This window comes from Octopus sinensis, linkage group LG8 (assembly GCF_006345805.1).
Source record: "Octopus sinensis linkage group LG8, ASM634580v1, whole genome shotgun sequence".
In the NCBI taxonomy this organism is placed as follows: domain Eukaryota; kingdom Metazoa; phylum Mollusca; class Cephalopoda; order Octopoda; family Octopodidae; genus Octopus; species Octopus sinensis.
In genome coordinates this window covers 75,604,698-75,623,113 of record NC_043004.1, presented here as the reverse complement: position 1 = coordinate 75,623,113, position 18,416 = coordinate 75,604,698, and the positions used below count along the sequence as shown (strand labels likewise).

At 37.3% G+C, this 18,416-nt stretch overlaps 1 protein-coding gene across 6 annotated transcripts in view; it reads left to right on the top strand.

Moving 5' to 3' along the window:
• Positions 1-18,416, top strand: part of LOC115215204 (DNA topoisomerase 2-alpha) — a 116,471-nt gene that overhangs the window by 83,419 nt on the left and 14,636 nt on the right. For all 6 annotated transcript variants that reach the window (XM_029784407.2, XM_029784406.2, XM_036505472.1 and 3 more), the window contains 7 exons: positions 660-757; positions 1,723-1,857; positions 3,621-3,704; positions 5,235-5,435; positions 7,765-7,852; positions 10,073-10,264; positions 16,895-17,090. In XM_029784407.2, the coding sequence (XP_029640267.1) occupies positions 660-757; positions 1,723-1,857; positions 3,621-3,704; positions 5,235-5,435; positions 7,765-7,852; positions 10,073-10,264; positions 16,895-17,090 (994 nt within the window). The remainder of the gene's footprint in view (positions 1-659; positions 758-1,722; positions 1,858-3,620; positions 3,705-5,234; positions 5,436-7,764; positions 7,853-10,072; positions 10,265-16,894; positions 17,091-18,416) is intronic.

The following is an 18,416-nucleotide window of genomic DNA, read 5'->3' as shown; positions in this document are numbered from 1 at the left end:
GCAAGTTGCTTGGTGACCTTATTGGTGCAGGTGCAACATAAAAAGCACTAACCAGTACATTCTGTGAAGTGGTTGGCATTAGGAAGGGCATCCAGCTGTAGAAGCCATGCCAAAGCAGACGGTGGTGCTTGGCACAGTTTTCCAACTTGTGACATCCTGTTGAGCCATTGAACCTATGCCGGAATGTAAAACATTAAATGATGATGATGATGTCAACAGTGACTAGATGTTATACATTTATAATATAATACTCTTGTGCATCTTGTCAGCTCACTGCCTTGCTTGTACAAAATGTATTGTAAGTATTGATGCATCAAAAATGTGACTAAAAGCAAATTCTAAAGTGACCTTCGAACTGACCTAGTGAAGGATACGAAAGTTCACATGCCACAAAGCCAATGTGGCAGAAATAACGCAATCGTGGCTTTTTTTTTTTTCTGGAACCATTTCATTTGAAAGTTTGGGTTTAATCTGCAGTTTCTGAAAGTTGTGCTGCTATGATTTTAGAAAATTGATTCAGTTATGATCATAGAATTCCTTTTTAGGGAACATAAGTTAGTTTCACCGTGAATTGACATATTCACTTCACTCACACACACACACACACACGCAGCACTATATTTAATGTTAAAATGTTGGTTTTGTTTTGTTCTTTCTAGAAAATGTATCAAAGAAGGATCTGATTCAATTATTGGTCCGTAGGGGCTATGATTCTGACCCAATCAAAGCATGGAAAGACAGTCAGTCAAAAAATAAGGTAAAATGCTCTCAACATTTGTCTTTTGCTGAACACAGCTTATCTTCCATTTATTTGTTGCTGATAAACTGAATTAACCAAAAAGTTTTAAAATAAACCTGTGATGAGGGTTTAACCCTTTCCTTACTGTATTTATTTTGTGATGCTCTGTGTTTCTTATAATTTACTTTAAATATAACAAAGAATTTAGTAAAATAACTTGTTTTGTATGGCCAACAAGTAGAGAGATTCTGTGATTAAAGGAAGACCCATCCATAGGTATAAGGATAAATTGAAGCAATTACTAGAATGCCTACAGCTTAATTTAACATCTTGAGAAAGTTATAGCCTAGATTGATCTGAGTAGCATAAAATGTGTCCTGATGCATCTAAACAATCTGAGTTGAAGAAATGTAACAATAAAAGAATTGTAACCTGCAATCAACAGACATACTTGTCCAATCTCAGGCTAAGTCAAAATCATCAACGTCCCCATGGCAACTTCATAACAAAATCCATTCCTGGACTCAAGTTACATTGTCACATCCATTGCAAACAGATGCAGCTTATTTTATTTATTATCCCCCCCTTTTTTTTAAAATCCATTCCTTCAAATACTCATACATCGAAATTGATGAGATTAGCCATTAGTATCATTAGTTAATATGTTTATATTTAACCAATTGATGGATTAGTTGTTTGGTCAATGAATCAAACAGGTTTATCAAAGACCTTTTGTTGCCATTTGCGATGTCAGTGACCTGCATTCTCCACTCATATATCTGCATCAAGCCTGCCTTTGTTTTTGTTCTTGGCATCCATGACCCTCCCAACATAGGACAACATTTGCTTCCACACATGCGTTCACATCAAGATTCTTGCAAACCAAATATTAATAAATAAATAAATAAAATGGTTTCTTAGTTTGGAAATTTCTTCTAAATTGTTTATTACTTGAATAACTTTTAAATTTTTTATTATTTTAGGAAAAAGATGACAGTTCAGATGATGAGGAGAAAGAGGAAACAAGTGGTCCAGACTTTAACTACATCCTCAATCTACCCCTGTGGTGTTTAACCAAAGAAAAGAAAGAAGACTATATCCGTCAACGAGAAGTCAAGGTGAATTGATTGTTAATTTCTGAAACTTTATCCCGTCAATTGAGTAGGGTGGGGTGGGCACTTATTGGATTATCGCCCTTTACATTCTCTCGGATTTGGTTAATTTCATTATTTTACACAAGATGCAGGCATGTGTAGGTGAGAGGGTAATAAATTTGTTTCCCAACCACATAGTTTCAAGATCAGTTCCACTTTGTGGCACCTTGGGCAAGTGTCTTCTGGTATAGCCCCAGGCTACCAAATCCTTGTGAGTGGATTTGGTTGACAGAAATTGAAAGAAATCCATCAGTGAAATATCTGTTTGTGCTGATCCTGATTCTTGTTCAGGGCCTGCATACCTATGACAAGAATGGTGGGGCTCTGGCCCGAGTGTTGAAACAGTGAACTCTGCTAAAGTTACCCAAAAGCTAGGCAGAGATGTTAAACCAGTCAATAGATTTAGTCCGATGTGAGGTCCTAAAACCAAGTATTGGTGTGGGTGTTGGTGCCACGTAAAAAGCAGCCGGTACATTCTGTAAAGTGGTTGGCATTGGGAAGGGCATCCAACTACAGAAACTAAGCTAAAACAAACTATAGGACCTGGTGTGATCCCTGGCTATGCCAGTTCTTCTCAAACCATCTGACCCATGCCAGCATGGAAAATGGATGTTAAATGTTGTTGATGATGATGATAAGGATGTGATACTATTCATCAGTTATTACTCACAAGCTAAATTAAGGTCTGGGACCTATTTTTGTGGGAAGCCTGAGAGATTGAATGGGGACTCTTATAGAAATTTGAGTGCTCAAAGCTCATAGACTCCAATTCAGTTGTCAGTTATTCTGTGTTTTGAAACTTTGCAGATGAGAACTATACCTCCCCATCATACTTACATACAGCTGGTCTGAGACAATGGGAGCTAATTTGTTTTTTATATGCACCCATGTGCAATACCAACGATTAGATGTGAATCCCTCACCCTTCATCTTAAGATTTTCGACACTCCTTTTTATCGTGTTTAGCTGTCCCCCACCTCCCTGTATGTGTCATTGTTTTGATACACATCATCGTCCGCTTTCCATGCTGGCATGGGTTGGATGGTTTGACTGAGGGCTGGCAAGCCAGAAGGCCGCGCCAGGCTCCAATCTTGATCTGGCAAGGTTTCTACAGCTGGATGCCCTTCCTAACACCAACCACTCCAAGAGTGTAGTGGGTGCTTCTTACGTGCTACTGGTACAAGGGCCAGTCAGACGGTACTGGCATCGACCATACTTGAATGGTGCTTTTTACACCACTGAATATACTAATTTTATTAGATTTAAAACACAATTTTAAACTTACTAATTTTACTATGTTTTACATTTAAAGAAGCGATACATACCATGTTTGCTATCTTTATTCATATACATCTCTTTTAAATAAAGAATTTTATGCCCTGAGGCAAGCTTTTGCAATCCATACAGAATCTTTGATCAGAGAAACCCATGCTATCAGAGATCAATTTGTAATTAGTGGAACAATTCATTAAGAGTGTACCATGTTATCCTGGGTCAGTGATGAATAAATCAGCGATAAAAGTGGCTGGATCTAATATGAATTCCATGTTATTGCAGTTAAATTGTTTTTTTTTTGTGTGATGTATTTACTGATAAATTCTGCTTCTGTTGCATATTTGGTCTCTGTTTCCGCCTTCATTATAATAACAGATATTACTTTTTAACACTTTATTTGTCAGTGTCAGTATTATAAAGTTGAGTTTAACTTTGTGTGTTTTTATTCAAAGGCTGGTGAACTTGAAATTTTGCGGCGCAAGAGGCCAGAAGACATTTACCGAGATGATTTGGATGTCCTTCTAACTGAGCTAGATGTGAGTTGGTTTTGTCATTGATCAAGTTTCAATTATTTTCTTAGCAGTATCAGCTTTTTCTTAGCAACTTCCACCTTTTTTGGTATTTTTTTTTTATAAACCTCCCCTTTCATATTTTCTCTATTTAACCAATTGTGAAGATGTCTGGCTTTGTGGTTAAAGCATTTGGCTCACAATTCTAAGGTCATGACCTTGATATCTGGCTACACATTGTGTCCTTGAGCAAGACACTTCATTTCACGTTGCTCCAGTTCACTCAGCTGGCAAAAATGAGTTGTACCTGTAATTCAAAGGGGGCCAGCCTTGTCACACTCTGTGTCACTTTGAATCTCTCTAAGAACAACATTAAGTATACACATGTCTGTGGAGTACTCAGCCACTGGCATTTTAATTTCATGAGCTGTCTGTTCATTGATTTAGTCAACTGGAACCCTCATCGTTGTAACTGATTGAGCGCCATTTAGATTATTACTACATATGGTGTGGCCATGGCAGTTAAGAAGTGTTGTGGATTGTTTGTGTATGTATGAGGATTGGGTGGGGTTGTTGATCGTATTGATTCTTGTAGTTGATTGCTGCTTTACTTTATGGGCCCTTTAACAATGGGGGGCCTTGACCTTGTTGCAATTTGAACTGAGAACATAAAGAGCTAGAATAAGAGACTGCAAGATATTTTGTCTGATACTCAAATAATTATTCTAATTGATTGTTCTGGAGTGAATACATAACAATGAAAGATAAAGTTCATATATTTTGTTAACCAATGTATTTCATTGTAAACAAGTTGGAATTTAAACAAAAATATTGTGGGTGGGTGAGTGGGGAATAAAACTTGGAAAGTCTTGACATATCGATGGGCATATAGCTAAGTGGTTAAGAGTGCGGGCTACTAACCCTTAAAATTCCGAGTTTAATTCCAGGCAGTGACCTGAATAATAATGATAATAATAATAATAATAATAATAACATCGAAAAATACGTTAGGAATGAAAACCCAGATTTGAAATTTCCCCAAGACACCTGATGAAGGCTGGAGGGTATATTAGCTGAAACGTTGTGTTAGCAACAAACAAGATGAGGACAACTATCCTTCAATTGTAAATAATGTATATAATAATAATATATATATATATATATATCAGGGATGTGCTGTCTAGGTAGGCAAGGTAGGCAGTGCCTACCTTGAATGGAATAGATTGATAGCAGCATGTTCCTTTTATGGCAAAATATGCACCTAATTCAATAAAATTATGAAGGTTACTCTGATTACTATGCATAAAATGCAAAATGTTTTATCTTTTTGCAGATTAGGTTGGCATAATTTGTCCCTTCTTTTCAATCTCAGTATTTAAGTTACTCATAATAATGCTGTAGTACATGTGCTGTGTACATTCCTGCAATAATAATTGAGCATCAGCCGAACTGTTGTGTTAACAACAAACAAGATGAGGAGAAATATCTGTTAAATGTAAATAATGTCTCATCCCTTAAATATAGAACTATATTGTTATTCTGTCTTCTTTTATGTAGCAATTTGAAGAACAAGTACGGGAAGACGAGAAAGTAGATATCATCAAAACCCAGAAGTCTTCAAAGGGTCGTGTAAAACAAAAGAAGATTACCCTCGAAGAGACTCTTCCCTCTCCTGTTGGTCGACGTATTCAGCCTGTCATTGATCATGCTACCAAAATCAAGGCTGAGAAAGAAGTAGCTTCTAAGAAGCGACAACAAGTAAGTGTCCATTCTTACCCGTCTTTTTCAGTTGTGTCATAGTTTGTCTACCAGAACATTGTTTGATCTTTCCTCAGATAAAAAGGGCCCAAACTTGGCATGGCAGGAAAGTAGGTACTTATCTCTTGAGCTTTGATATTTTTTTAGTAATACCTCTCTTTGGAAAAATATGGGTTTATTGTATCACAGGACATTGATTGATTAAGCACCCAGCACACTCTGTAAAGTGGTTGCCATTAGGAAGGGCATTTGGTCATAGAAACCATGCCAAGACAGACAAATGAAGCCTGGTGTAGCTCTCTGGCTGGCCAGCATAGAAAACGGATGTTACAATTATGATGATGATGATGATGATGGTACTGCTGGGTGACCCTCCATTACTTTAGCATGTAATCCCTAAGGGTTGTCATGAAAATGCAAAAATGGACATGACAGTTTTTTTTTAAAATTAAATGTTGTATAAGTGCAAGCATAACTGTGTGGTTAAGAAGAGTGCTTCCAAACCATGTTGTGCTGTGTTCAGTCCCATTTTGTGACACCTTGATCAAGTGTCTTCTATGGTCTCTGGCCGGCCAGTGCCTTGTGTGTGAATTTCGCAGATGGAAACTGAAAGAAGCCCTGTATATGTATGTGTATATGTATTTGTACTTACGATGGTTGTAAATGAGCATTGCTGTCATTCAAACAAGGTTGACCGTTTCTAGTCTTCTGTGAAAATCATGACCTAACCATGGGAAAATATTATCTTGCTTGGAAATAGGTGAGGAGCAGTGACAGGAAGAGCATCCCGCTTTAGAGAAAAATGCCTCATCAAATTAGGTCAGATCCATACAAACATGGGAAAGTGGACATTAAATGGTGATGGTGATAACAATAAAGGTTATTCAAACTGTATGTTTTGGCAGGGTGTCTCTTGTTCTATACAAAGGTGCTACTCGACATATACAGGCATACATACGTGTGTGTATATAGGGTGCTGTGTGGTTAAGAAGTCCACTTCATAACTCTCCGGTTTGAGGTGCAGTCCTACTTTAAGGCTGCTGCTTTGGATTGACCCATGTCTTGTGAGTGAAATTTTGAAGACAGAGTTCAGAGGCAGACTGCTACTGTTTTTGGGTGTTAGACTTAACCTGCTGTCTGTTTAACACCATTACTTGGCCCTTGGACTCCTTTTGCTGAGAAACCCAATCTGGAGGCATTAATGCTATTTCTGTGGGTTATTTTGTCCTACCATACATAGAAACCCTTGACAAAGGTAATGGCTGTGTTCCCTTTCCATTGCTTAACCCCTTAGCATTCAGATTACTCTCTCAAATATAATGTTTATTCATATTGTTTTGATCATGGACTATTTCATAACTTTGATATTTCGACGATGTGATTGTTTATTTTTACAATGACATTCAAGGGTAGTTGTTAGAGGCCAGTTCTGGCCTGTTAGAACTTCAAAATGGTAGAATTTTTTTGGTCGGATTTGGCCAGTTTAAATGCTTACCGTCCCCAAGTTTGTGTGAATGTTCCTCTACATCAGTATTTCTCAACCATTTTTTACCCATGGACTCCTTTGATTCCTGTTCTAAGCTACTGGAGCCCCGTAGCCATTTGCTGTGTAAAAATCCTGTCATTCTTTTATATTTAGATATTAGGAAATGTATTAAAAAAATGTTAAACTATTTTATGCATTGAAGAAGTATAACCAATTTATTGCTCATAAGCTTTAACAACAAAATCTTATTTGGACTCCCAAGGGTCATGTAGACCTCAGTTTAGAACCACTGAACTATTAGAGTTGCTTTGAACTATGATATGAAATATTTTAAAGTAGAGATGGAAAGTGAATCAAAACAACCATCAAAGAAATGACCATATTTTTCAAAAATACATTTTACTGTGGAATGTTAAAAGCACATCTGAGTGTGATTGTTGTTAAGGCCACGGATTGACGACCATGCCGGTGACACGTGAAAAGCACCATTTGAGCAGGATCGTTGCCTTACCAGCACATGTGCCAGTGGCAGTTGAAAAACAACATTTGAGCATGGTTGTTGCCAGTGCCACTGGACCGGCTCCCGTGCAGGTAGCACGTAAAAACAACTTTGAGCGTGGTCATTGCCAGAACCGCCTGTCTGTCCCTCATGCTGGTGGCACATAAAACACCCACTACACTCTCGGAGTGGTTGGCGCTAGGAAGGACATCCAGCTGTAGAAACTTTGCCAGATCAGATTGAGCCTGGTGCAGTCCCTGGCTTACCAGTCCTCCCATGCCAGCATGGAAAGCGGATGTTAAACGATGATGATGATGATGATTTCCTTTCTTTTATTTTTACAGATCAGAAAGGAAATGAAAGAAGAAATTGGTGACGAAAATTCACAAGAACCTAAAAGCCTCATTGAACGCCTTGGAGAACTCAAACCAGGTGAGTTGACAATTTTCCAAAATCTCTATTTCATTTATTTTCCTTTTTTTTTTAACTCATCAAAAAAAAAAAAAAAAAAAAAAGCTAAAAGTTACATTTGTCTTCATTTTTTTAAAGAAATCAACAAACAAAACCATTTTTGAAACCAAAAATATTTTAGTCTTGAGTTTGCAATACTGTGTAATACATACTTCATCCTTTTGCATTCTCTTACTTCAAAATTCTTTCCATACCAGTCTGTCTTTTCCATTTTCTAAGATGGTAGAATGTGATTGGTTGCTAGATTTAGTAAGTCAAGACATTACGTGGCAGCTTTCTGGTTGGCTTTTGTAGAAGTGAGTGGTTACAGTTAGTGTATAAAGTTCACCCTGTTGTTCCAACCTGTTACATTACTCGTCAAGTGAAGATAAGCACAGCCAGCCCTGAGACAGGATTTGATGTTAGAATTCAGTAACAAAGAATATTGTGTCAACACTATGCTATGAGTTACTTAGTAGTATGACACAGTCACACGATCGAGTTTGGATTGGCCAGGCCAGATGCCTCACCTCCACCACTTGCTAGCCAAATAATAATCCAAATAATTATGATGTTCTTTTACCCAAGTACATATGCAATATTTTACTGGGAGCAGATGCATGTAGCAGTTTATTATTCATTGCAGTGTATTATACTTGATGGCGGGGTGGTGGTAATTTCAATTAAAAAGAATATATATATATATATATATATATATATATATATATATGTATAGGCGCAGGAGTGGCTGTGTGGTAAGTAGCTTGCTTACCAACCACATGGTTCCGGGTTCAATCCCACTGTGTGGCACCTTGGGCAAGTGTCTTCTACTATAGCCTTGGGCCGACCAAAGCCTTGTGAGTGGATTTGGTAGGCGGAAACTGAGAGAAGCCCGTCCTATATATGTGTGTGTGTATCCATCATCACTTGACAACCGGTGCTGGTGTGTTTACGTCCCCGTAACGTTGCGGTTTGGCAAAAATGACTGATAAGATTAGTACTAGGTTTACAAAGAATAAGTCCTGGGGTCAATTTGCTCGACTAAAGGTGGTGCTCCAACATGGTTGCAGTCAAAATGACTGAAACAAGTAAAAGAGTATATATACATATATGTAATATATATTATAATATATATATATGTATATGTATGTATGTATGTATGTATGTATGTATGTATGTATGTATGTATATATGTATGTATATGTATATATATATATATGTATATATGTATGTATATATATATATATATATATATGTATATATATATACATACATACAGAAGGTGTAGTCAAATGTATCCGACTGTGATTTTTGTTTTTTGCCACAAAATAATAATACGTGAGCCAAATCTGCATGGGTATTAGGTGGCTGTGTCCTTCCTGAGTATGTGCAAAAATGTTCATGTCTGTAGGTTGTGTCATTCACCCGCAGTGACACATTGAGTACAGGTGTGAAGATTGTGCTGTGCAATTATTATTTTTGAGTCAAGATGACCGAGTGTACTGAGCAAAGATGCTGTATCAAATTCTGCCAAAAACTTGGTGATACGCAAGCCCAGGCCATTGAGAAAATACAGAAGGCTTTTGGAGATGATGCTGTTGGGAAAACAAAAATAAAGGAGTGGTACAACCGGTTCAAAGATGGCCGCACCTCAGTGGACAGTGGCAGACCATTGACTAGTAGAAACGACAAAAATGTTTGCAAAAGTTCTTGATCACCTTTGTGAAGTTGTGCGGTGAAAATGACCCAGCAAAGAACTGGCAACTCCACCATGACAACACACCTGCTCATTCCGCTCTCATCGTCCAAGCATTCTTCGTCAAGCAAAACACAACACTTGTTTGTCTGGCTTCCTATTCCCCAGACTTGGCTCTTAGTGATTTTTGGTTATTCTCAAAGCTCAAAGGAACACCCAAAGGGAGAAGATTTGAATCAACAGAGGACATTAAGCAAAATTCGATAGCACACCTCTACAGCATCCCAAAAAGGGATTTCCAGAAATGTTTCCAGCAGTGGCAGGAACGCTGGCAGAAGTCTGTAGACTCCCAAAGCGAATACTTTGAAGGAGACTAAATCAAAATGTTTAGTTTTTTCATGTTTCTTGGCCAAAGGTTGAATACTTTTTGACCAAGCCATTTATCAAGTGTTTGTGATGACATTGGACACTTAATTCTAATGAATTTTTTTCCTTAAATTTCATAGCAAAGAAACCCCGACAGCCACGAGTACCCAAAGCTTCATCAGGATCTCCAAAAGGCAAAAAGGGTAAAGGAATGAAAAAGAAGAAGCCATGGGAATCTGATGAATCTGATGCTGGTTCCATCAGTAGTTTGTCAGATGTGGAAGCTGCAGATCTTTCAGCTTCAAGAGAACGAATTCCAAGACGTGCTGCCGGTGAGTGCTACTTTTTTTTTTTATTATTGTTCAATATCTTCTCTTTATTTTGTCTTTCCAGATTTCTCTGTTCTCTATTTCATTTTGGTATATTTATTTTCTCTTCATTAAAATTAAATTCTAAAATAATTTCTTCCTCTTTTTCCCTTTTGTATTTCCTATATTTTTTTCTTAATTTGTTTTTGGGTTTCTGTTTTTAGTTCTTTTCCTTCACCCCCAATGCACCGTTTCTCTGTTGAGCTTCCTGTTAGTCTTAAAGTCCTTTTAGTCTAATAACTTCCCTTGAACTGCTGCTCATTGGAACTCACTACAATTGTCTTGTTTTCTTTTGATATATGATATTCACTCCTTTAAGCTTTCTGACAACATATTTTGAGTTTGTAGGCTCCTTTTTCTTTTTTGTAGTCCCTTACACAACAATGGCCTCAAGCCTTGTTTGGGACAAAATCCTCAAAACAAACTAAAAAAAAAAAAACCCTCAAGATCTAATTACTCTTGTTATAACGAGGTCTCATTTCACCCTCTCACTTAAATTTCTTTTCTATCTTGTTTCTCTTTTTCTTTTCTTTCACTTTCTTTTCAACATTTGCTTCTTTATTTCTCTCCTCTTTTCTCTTCCTCTCTCTTCTCTCTGTTCTTTTCAATGTTCTCTATTTTTAATTGCTCTCTTTCTTAAGACTTCTTGGTCTCTTCTTCATCTATTTCCTATATTTATACATTATTTACATTTGATGGATATTTGTCCTCATCTTGTTTGTTGTTAAAACAATGTTTCAGCTGATATACCCTCCAGCCTTCATCAGGCGTCTTGGGGAAATTTTGAACCTGGGTTCTCATTCCTAAGGTATTTTTCGATGTTGTTGTTCTTATTATTATTATCATCATCACCATTACCATCATCATCTGGAATCGACCTCAGAATCTTAGGGTTAGTAGCCCGCGCTCATGACCACTACGCCATAAGAACGCGGGTTACTAACCCCAAGATTCCAGGTACGATATCAAGCAGTGACCTGAATAATGATAATAAATAATAATAACATCGAAAAATCCTTAGGAATGAGAACCCTGGTTCGAAATTTCCCCAAGACACTTGATGAAGGCTGGAGAGTATATCAGCTGAAACGTCGTTTTAACAACAAACAAGATGAGGACAAATATCCGTCAAATGTAAATAATGTACATAATTCCTCATCTCTTAAATATAGAACTGCAATGTTGCTAATTTTGAAATCTTTATTTTATCTTCATCATTCATTTACTTTAGTCTTACAACGCAAAACTGGTAAGGTGATTCACTAAAACGATAATTGTTTTTATATTAATGTAGGCACCAAAAAAAAATGTGCCTGATTAGTATAATGAAGAATTATCTGATTAAAATACTTATCCCCACTGCTTAGCGTATTTACTCTTGTATTAATTGCATGCTTTTATTTCTTGATTTTCACTGCTACTTACACATGGGGCAAAACTGGAAGGAAAAAGTGTTAGGAAGGCAATCCAGCCATAGAAACCAGGCTGAAACAGACGTGGAGCCTGGGCAACACTTCTGATAGCCAGCTTCTGTTGAACCATGCACCTCATGCTGGCATGGAAACCAGTCATAAAATGACAATGACTCAGGTGTTCTCTACAGGTTTGATACCCAAAGAGAAACACGACTTGCATTACTCACAATGCAAACCAAAGACTGAAGCCCCAATACCCATAACAAAATCTGGGAAGAGTTTGTACTCCCCCAACAAAATACAAGGAAAAAAAAAAAAAAATCAAAACAACTCAATGTTGCACACACTCCAGAAGTGTATAGCAGGTGATGCTGTAGAAATCTGCCTGAAATTATCAAATCTCCAATAATAATAATAATAATAATAATAATAATTATTATTATTATAATTAAGCCTGTTAGACTTACAATTTTGGCCCACCTTCTATTGTATAACAACTCATTAATAACTTTTATGATGTAACCCAATGTAATCAATGACTTACTAATGAAAATGACAAAATACTTTGTGTAATATCTTGTCCAAGTTATGTTAATTTCAACCTGCCTTTAAGGGTATGAGTAGTGGTATGATGAATGGTTTGGAAGTTGATTTCACAATTTCAAGGTCCTTTGTTCAGTCCCCACTGTGTGACATGTGGTCAAAGGACTTTGTCGGGGAATAGAAACAGTTGGACTGCACCTGTAGTCTGAAAGGTTGGCTTTGTCACACTGCCATGTTGATTCTTGAGGATTTTAGCAAAAGTAAAAGTGTCTGTGGAATACTGAACCACTTCAGTGATTCAATACACTGTGTAGGGGATGCGATTCAGTCGGTCAACCTCTTCATACAGCTGGAATGAGCATTGTTGAAAGATGGTGAATCCATTTAGGAATGGTTAAGCATTTCCTCCCTCCTATCTTTTTTTTTTTTTTTTACCATCCATACATACAGGCTTGCCCTTTACGGGTGATGGTGCCACAGAAAATTCACTTGTGCTTGTGCTGCATAAACGCACCCAGCACACTCTGTAAAGTAGTTGGTGTTTGGAAGAGCACTCAGCATTAGAAACCATACCCCAACAGACAATTGGAGTCAGGAGAGCTCCAGTCTAACCCATGTCAGCATGGAAAATAGATGTTAAATGATGATGATGAATTTTTTTGAACACAGTACAAATTGTCTGCCAGGCCATATAAGGACACAATTTTTACTGTGTTCAAAAGAGGTATTATTCTGATAGATGAAAGTGAATCTTCATTCGGCATCGTTTTTGGTTAAATCCTTTATTGCAACTGACAATTTGCAAAGGGTAAGTCTGCAGGTTTACAGAACCCCTGCTAACACAAAGAAATGGTGAAATGTAGTTCAAATATCAAATGCTTTATTATTTGCATTCTTCATTGCAATATTCAACCCTGGCGTTAGGAAGGGCATCCAGCCGTAGAAACACTGCCAGATCAGACTGGGCCTGATGCAGCCTTCTGGCTTCACAAACCCCAGTTGAACCATCCAACCCATGCTAGCATGGAAAGCGGATGCTAAATGGTGGTGATGATGATGATGATGATGATGATGATTAAGCATTCAATCCAGCCATATTGGGCCCTATGCTTCCTGTTTTATGTTCAAACTGGCCAGATCCAACCTCTCACACCTACCCGACAAAGTCATTCTAATAATAGGAGAATCACACCATCTTCATCATCATCATCATTTAACGGCTGCTTTCCATACTGGCATGGTTTCGACGGTTTGACTGAGGACTGGCAAGCCAGGAGGCTGCACCAGGCTCCAATCTGATCTCGCAAGGTTTCTACAGCTTGATGCTCTTCCTAACACCAACCACTCCATATATCGCAGCCATTGCGACGTGACGAATGCACGGTGCCAAGCGGGCCACTTTTGGTAAGCAGAATAGTAAATGATACGATGCCCGGCACTGGCATCGACCACGCTCAAATGATGCTTTTTACGTGCCACGATCATGGGAGCCATAAACTGTAGTACATAATTGAAGTTCTCTTAGCTATTAAAGTTGTTAAGAGATATTGACATAAACATGCTGCTGCATAAAAAGAAATAGGAAAATAGATATAATTAAGAAGAGGGAGAAATCTCAAAAAGATGTGAAAGTAATCACCATGTTTAGAGGATCATTTCCTGCCAACATTCGCCTGATATTTGATATGATCTCTCTTGGATCATAGTTAGGTATTTTGGTACTCCATCCTGTGCCAATGCCATCGGTTCCATTCACCAATATCATTGGAATAATGGGAACATAGTATTCGGGTTCAATTTTCTGGTTGTCATCATAGAGGTTTTTCAAGAGAGGAAGATCGTCCGAGTGAAATATTCTTTTTCTAAAAGTGTAAAGATGCGATTAAATATATATTATTTAATCACACTCTGTCGAGTGGTTGGTGTTGGGAAGGGCATCCAGCTGTAAAAATCCCGCCAAAACAGTTACAGAAGTTTGGTGCAGACATCTGCCTGGCCAGCTCCTGTCAAACCGTTCCATCCATGCCGGCATTGGAGCGTGGATGTTAAACGATTTTTCAAATTACATTGGACAAAGTAATCTGAATGCTAAAGGTTTAACAAAGCAGGAACAAAGAAACACACTCGCACAGACACATGTTTGTTTTCACTGTAGAGGCAGGCTATTGAAGTCTCTTACAGATTTAAGAAAAGGCTCCAGTGGAACCTTTTCTAATTATAATAGTTTTGAAACAATTAATTTTTCAATTATATTGCTCTTTGAACATTGTCATTGTTCCAGTTATAAAACAAATATTTTCAATTTCTAATTTAATATATTTAATTTTATGCATTTATTTTCTTTTAAAACAGTGTTTGCTTTTATACACTCACTTTTAGTTTATCTCTCTCTATATAAACGGCAGTTTGTCTGTGCGTGTTTCTGTGTGTCTGTTTGCTTGTACCCTCACCCTGACCACGGCTTTCAACCGATTCTGATGAAACTTGACACACACATAGCCCAATGTCATAATTCAAAACTAACGCAGCGAAAATTTTGAAAAGTTCCCCCAGTTCTGAAAAAAATCGATAAATTCGACATGGGGTCGAGAATCCGAAACACAAACCGTCTAGGGGGACGCAACTCCACCTTTTTTTACTCTCAAAAAAAATTTACCATCATTTTTTTCCATTTTTTGGCTATAACTCTCTAAAAATGCTTTATAGTTATTTTCCTTACAAACCTGAGCAACGCCGGGCGATACTGCTAGTTTTTTATATATGTAAAGACCTTGTTTTAATAATTTCAGAGGATGTTCAAAATAAAGCCAATTGCTCAGAAGCTTCTTATTGATGCTAAATGTCCGTTTTTCCTTACTATATCTGTATTATCTATTTGACCATTTGTGTGATGATAGTTTATTGACTGCTAGGGATCATTCTGTAAGGATTCAGTATTCTTTTCTGCCCTGAAATTTTTGTGGGATGGGCCAGTCATTTAGATTGACTCCAGTATGCAACTGGTACTTAATTTATTGACCCAGAAAGGATACCCCAGCAGAATTTGAACTCAGAAAGTAAAAACATGAAATACAGCTAAGCATTTTGCCCAGCCCAGCATGCTAACATTCCTGCCAGCTTGCCACTTGATATAAGGGATCAGTATTACATATATGAATGATAAACTGCTGGTTGTTTGCTCTCCACCCCCTTATCAGAGCGGGTATCCATGACTAGGAGGCTGTTTCTCTTGAATTCATAGATTTTAGGAGAGTAGAAATGAAAGTGATAATGCTCAGTTCTTTCTCAAAGACGTTATCTCCATAAGTGAAACAAAATGGTTACAGCCAAGATTTGAAAACTAACTTGTGATCTAGCATTTGACCCCTACAATTAGTATTTCATTAGTTTTCTGGCTCTTTCCTTATTACTTAACAATTTAGCATAAATTTCACCTGGTTGTTGCGAATAATTTACAGCATTTTTCTGGATAAAAGTTAACAGATTTGATTTATTTAGTGATGCTTATTTCAGACCATGAATGGTTGGGCAACTGGCTCTAATTTATCCCACCAACTCATGGAGCAAAGAAATATTGATCAGTTTATTTTCTCTTAGTAGTTATTGTTATTCATTCACTTTACAAGTTTGGATTTTTAGATCTATTTTAAAAGAGCAAAAAATCTTTGGTAAATGAAAATTAAAAAATAAACTGAATATAGTGTTAACTTGTTGGTATTTAATTCTTTATTCTGTTAAAATGCAATGTCATTTTTGGGATATTTACTTAGTTTCATTAATCCATGTTGTTATGTAATCTCAGCCCAACTCTGACTGAGCAAAGATTATTGCATGCAGAAAGTTGTCCAAACAACTCAATGTAATCCATTAGCTGTAAACAGGTCATAGTAACCCACCAACTGTAATTGATAGCTGTAAACAATTCACTGCAATCCACAGAGCTGTTGTTCTATAGATACATAATATACTCCTATAGTATGAATAGGCCTATACATACTACAGTTCTATATATATAGAACTATAATGTATATAGTTCAGGAGAGGTATAGTCATTTAAATCAAACTGGATATATTAGTAGCACATTGTGGAGTATACCAAACACCATGCAACCAATACAGTGTGCGCTTTGGACCAGCTGCTATGTGTTCAATACTCATAAGGGTTAATTTATTGAAATTGTTATCAATTAATCATTCTTTACCTCTTAGCTTTGATATTTCGATGATGTGATGGCATATTTTTCAGAACAACATCGTAGGGTAGGTGTTTCAAGGTTAGATATGGCCAGTTTGAACATAAAACAGATGGAATATTTGGGCCAGATATGACCAGTTTGAATGCAAGAGGGTTAAATGAATTATATTCAGTCCAAAATTCTATCTGTTTTGTGTTCAAGTTGGCCAGATTTGACCTCTCACACAATACCTACAATGTCATTCTATGAGATAATGTATGATTAATCCAAACCCATGTGAATAAATAAGCATCACATTTGACAGAAAAATTTGAATACTAAAGGGCTTTTTGCAGTTTCTTATATTTTCCTTTCTGATAGATTGTGATTATTTTTTTTTATAAATTCATATATTATGAAATATTTGATTTGTATCTTTTTTTGTCTTTTCTTAAATATAGCTCAAGCAATTAAATATAATTTTGGTGATGATGAAGATGAAGAAGAATATTATCCCGTACTCCATGAAAACCAGGCAGATGTTCCCCCACCAGCTGATGATCCCCCACCAGCTGATGATTGCAATAACATGAATGCTGGGGCAGAAGAAAATGATGTAGATGATGACGACGATGATTTTTTTGCTCCTAAAAAAGAGTAAGTTCAAAAAGTCATACAAGTCCATTCTTTTTTTTTTTTTTTTTTTTGACGAAATTGTAATTTTAGAATTTGTAAAATTTGAAAAAAGATAAAAATTTTGAGCATTTAAGAATATATATTCATAATTCACAACATCAACATCAAAAAATCAAATGGAAATAGTAGTTGTGATACTTGTGCCATGGCATGTAAAAAACACCACCTGAACGTGGCCGATGCAAGCGCCGCCTTGACTGGCTTCCATGCTGGTGGCACGTAAAAAGCACCAACCGATCGTGGCCGTTGCCAGCCTCGCTTGGCACATAAAAAGCACCCACTACACTCACGGAGTGGTTGGCGTTAAGAAGGGCATCCAGCTGTAAAAACACTACCAGATTAGACTAGAGCCTGGTGCATTCTCCTAGCTTCCCAGACCCTGGTCAAACCGTCCAACCCATGCAAGCATGGAAAACGGACGTTTAACGATGATGATGATGAGGATAATGATGATGAATTCATCTTTAATTTTTTTCAACCTATAATGGTTGGGCCAGATATGGCCAGTTTGAATACAATTAGATAACCCTATGATTTCTTTAAAATTCAATATCTCCAGATACTTTCCAACTTGGACAAGTATTTTTATGTGTGTGTGTATGTGTACCCTTGTCTAGACATCACGTGATGGTTGTACTTGAGCATCATCATCATACGAGTGAGGCTGTTTGTTTCCTTTCCAGCCATCTTTGAAAATCACGTCTCGCTTTGGAAAAAATATATTACCCTGCTTGGATGTTGACGGGGGTTGGTGACAGGAAGAGCATCCAGCTGTAGAAACCTGCCTGAACAAACTGAGCCATGCAAGCATGGAAAAGTGCACATTGAAATGATGATGAGGCTTGTAATCCAGCAGAATAACAATCTCCATCTAATCAGTTTGACAATGTACTGTGAAGGTTTCCATATTTGCAGACAGTTTGTCATTCAGCTTCAGTTGTTGAAAAGAATTGCTGTGGAATGTAATGGTGGACAAAAAATATTCATTTCTACTCTAAGCACAAGGCCTGAAATTTTGGGGAAGGGGCCAGTTGATGAGATTGACCCCAGTACACAACTGGTACTTAATTTATTGACCCCGAAAGGATAAAAGGGAAAGTTGACCTCGGTGGAATTTGAACGCAGAACGTAAAGACAGATGAAATTCCTATTTCTTTATTATCCACAAGGGGCTAAACATAGAGGGGACAATCAAGGACAGACATAGGTATTAAGTCGATTACATCGACCCCAGTGCGTAACTGGTACTTATTTAATCGATCCCAAAAGGATGAAAGGCAAAGTCAA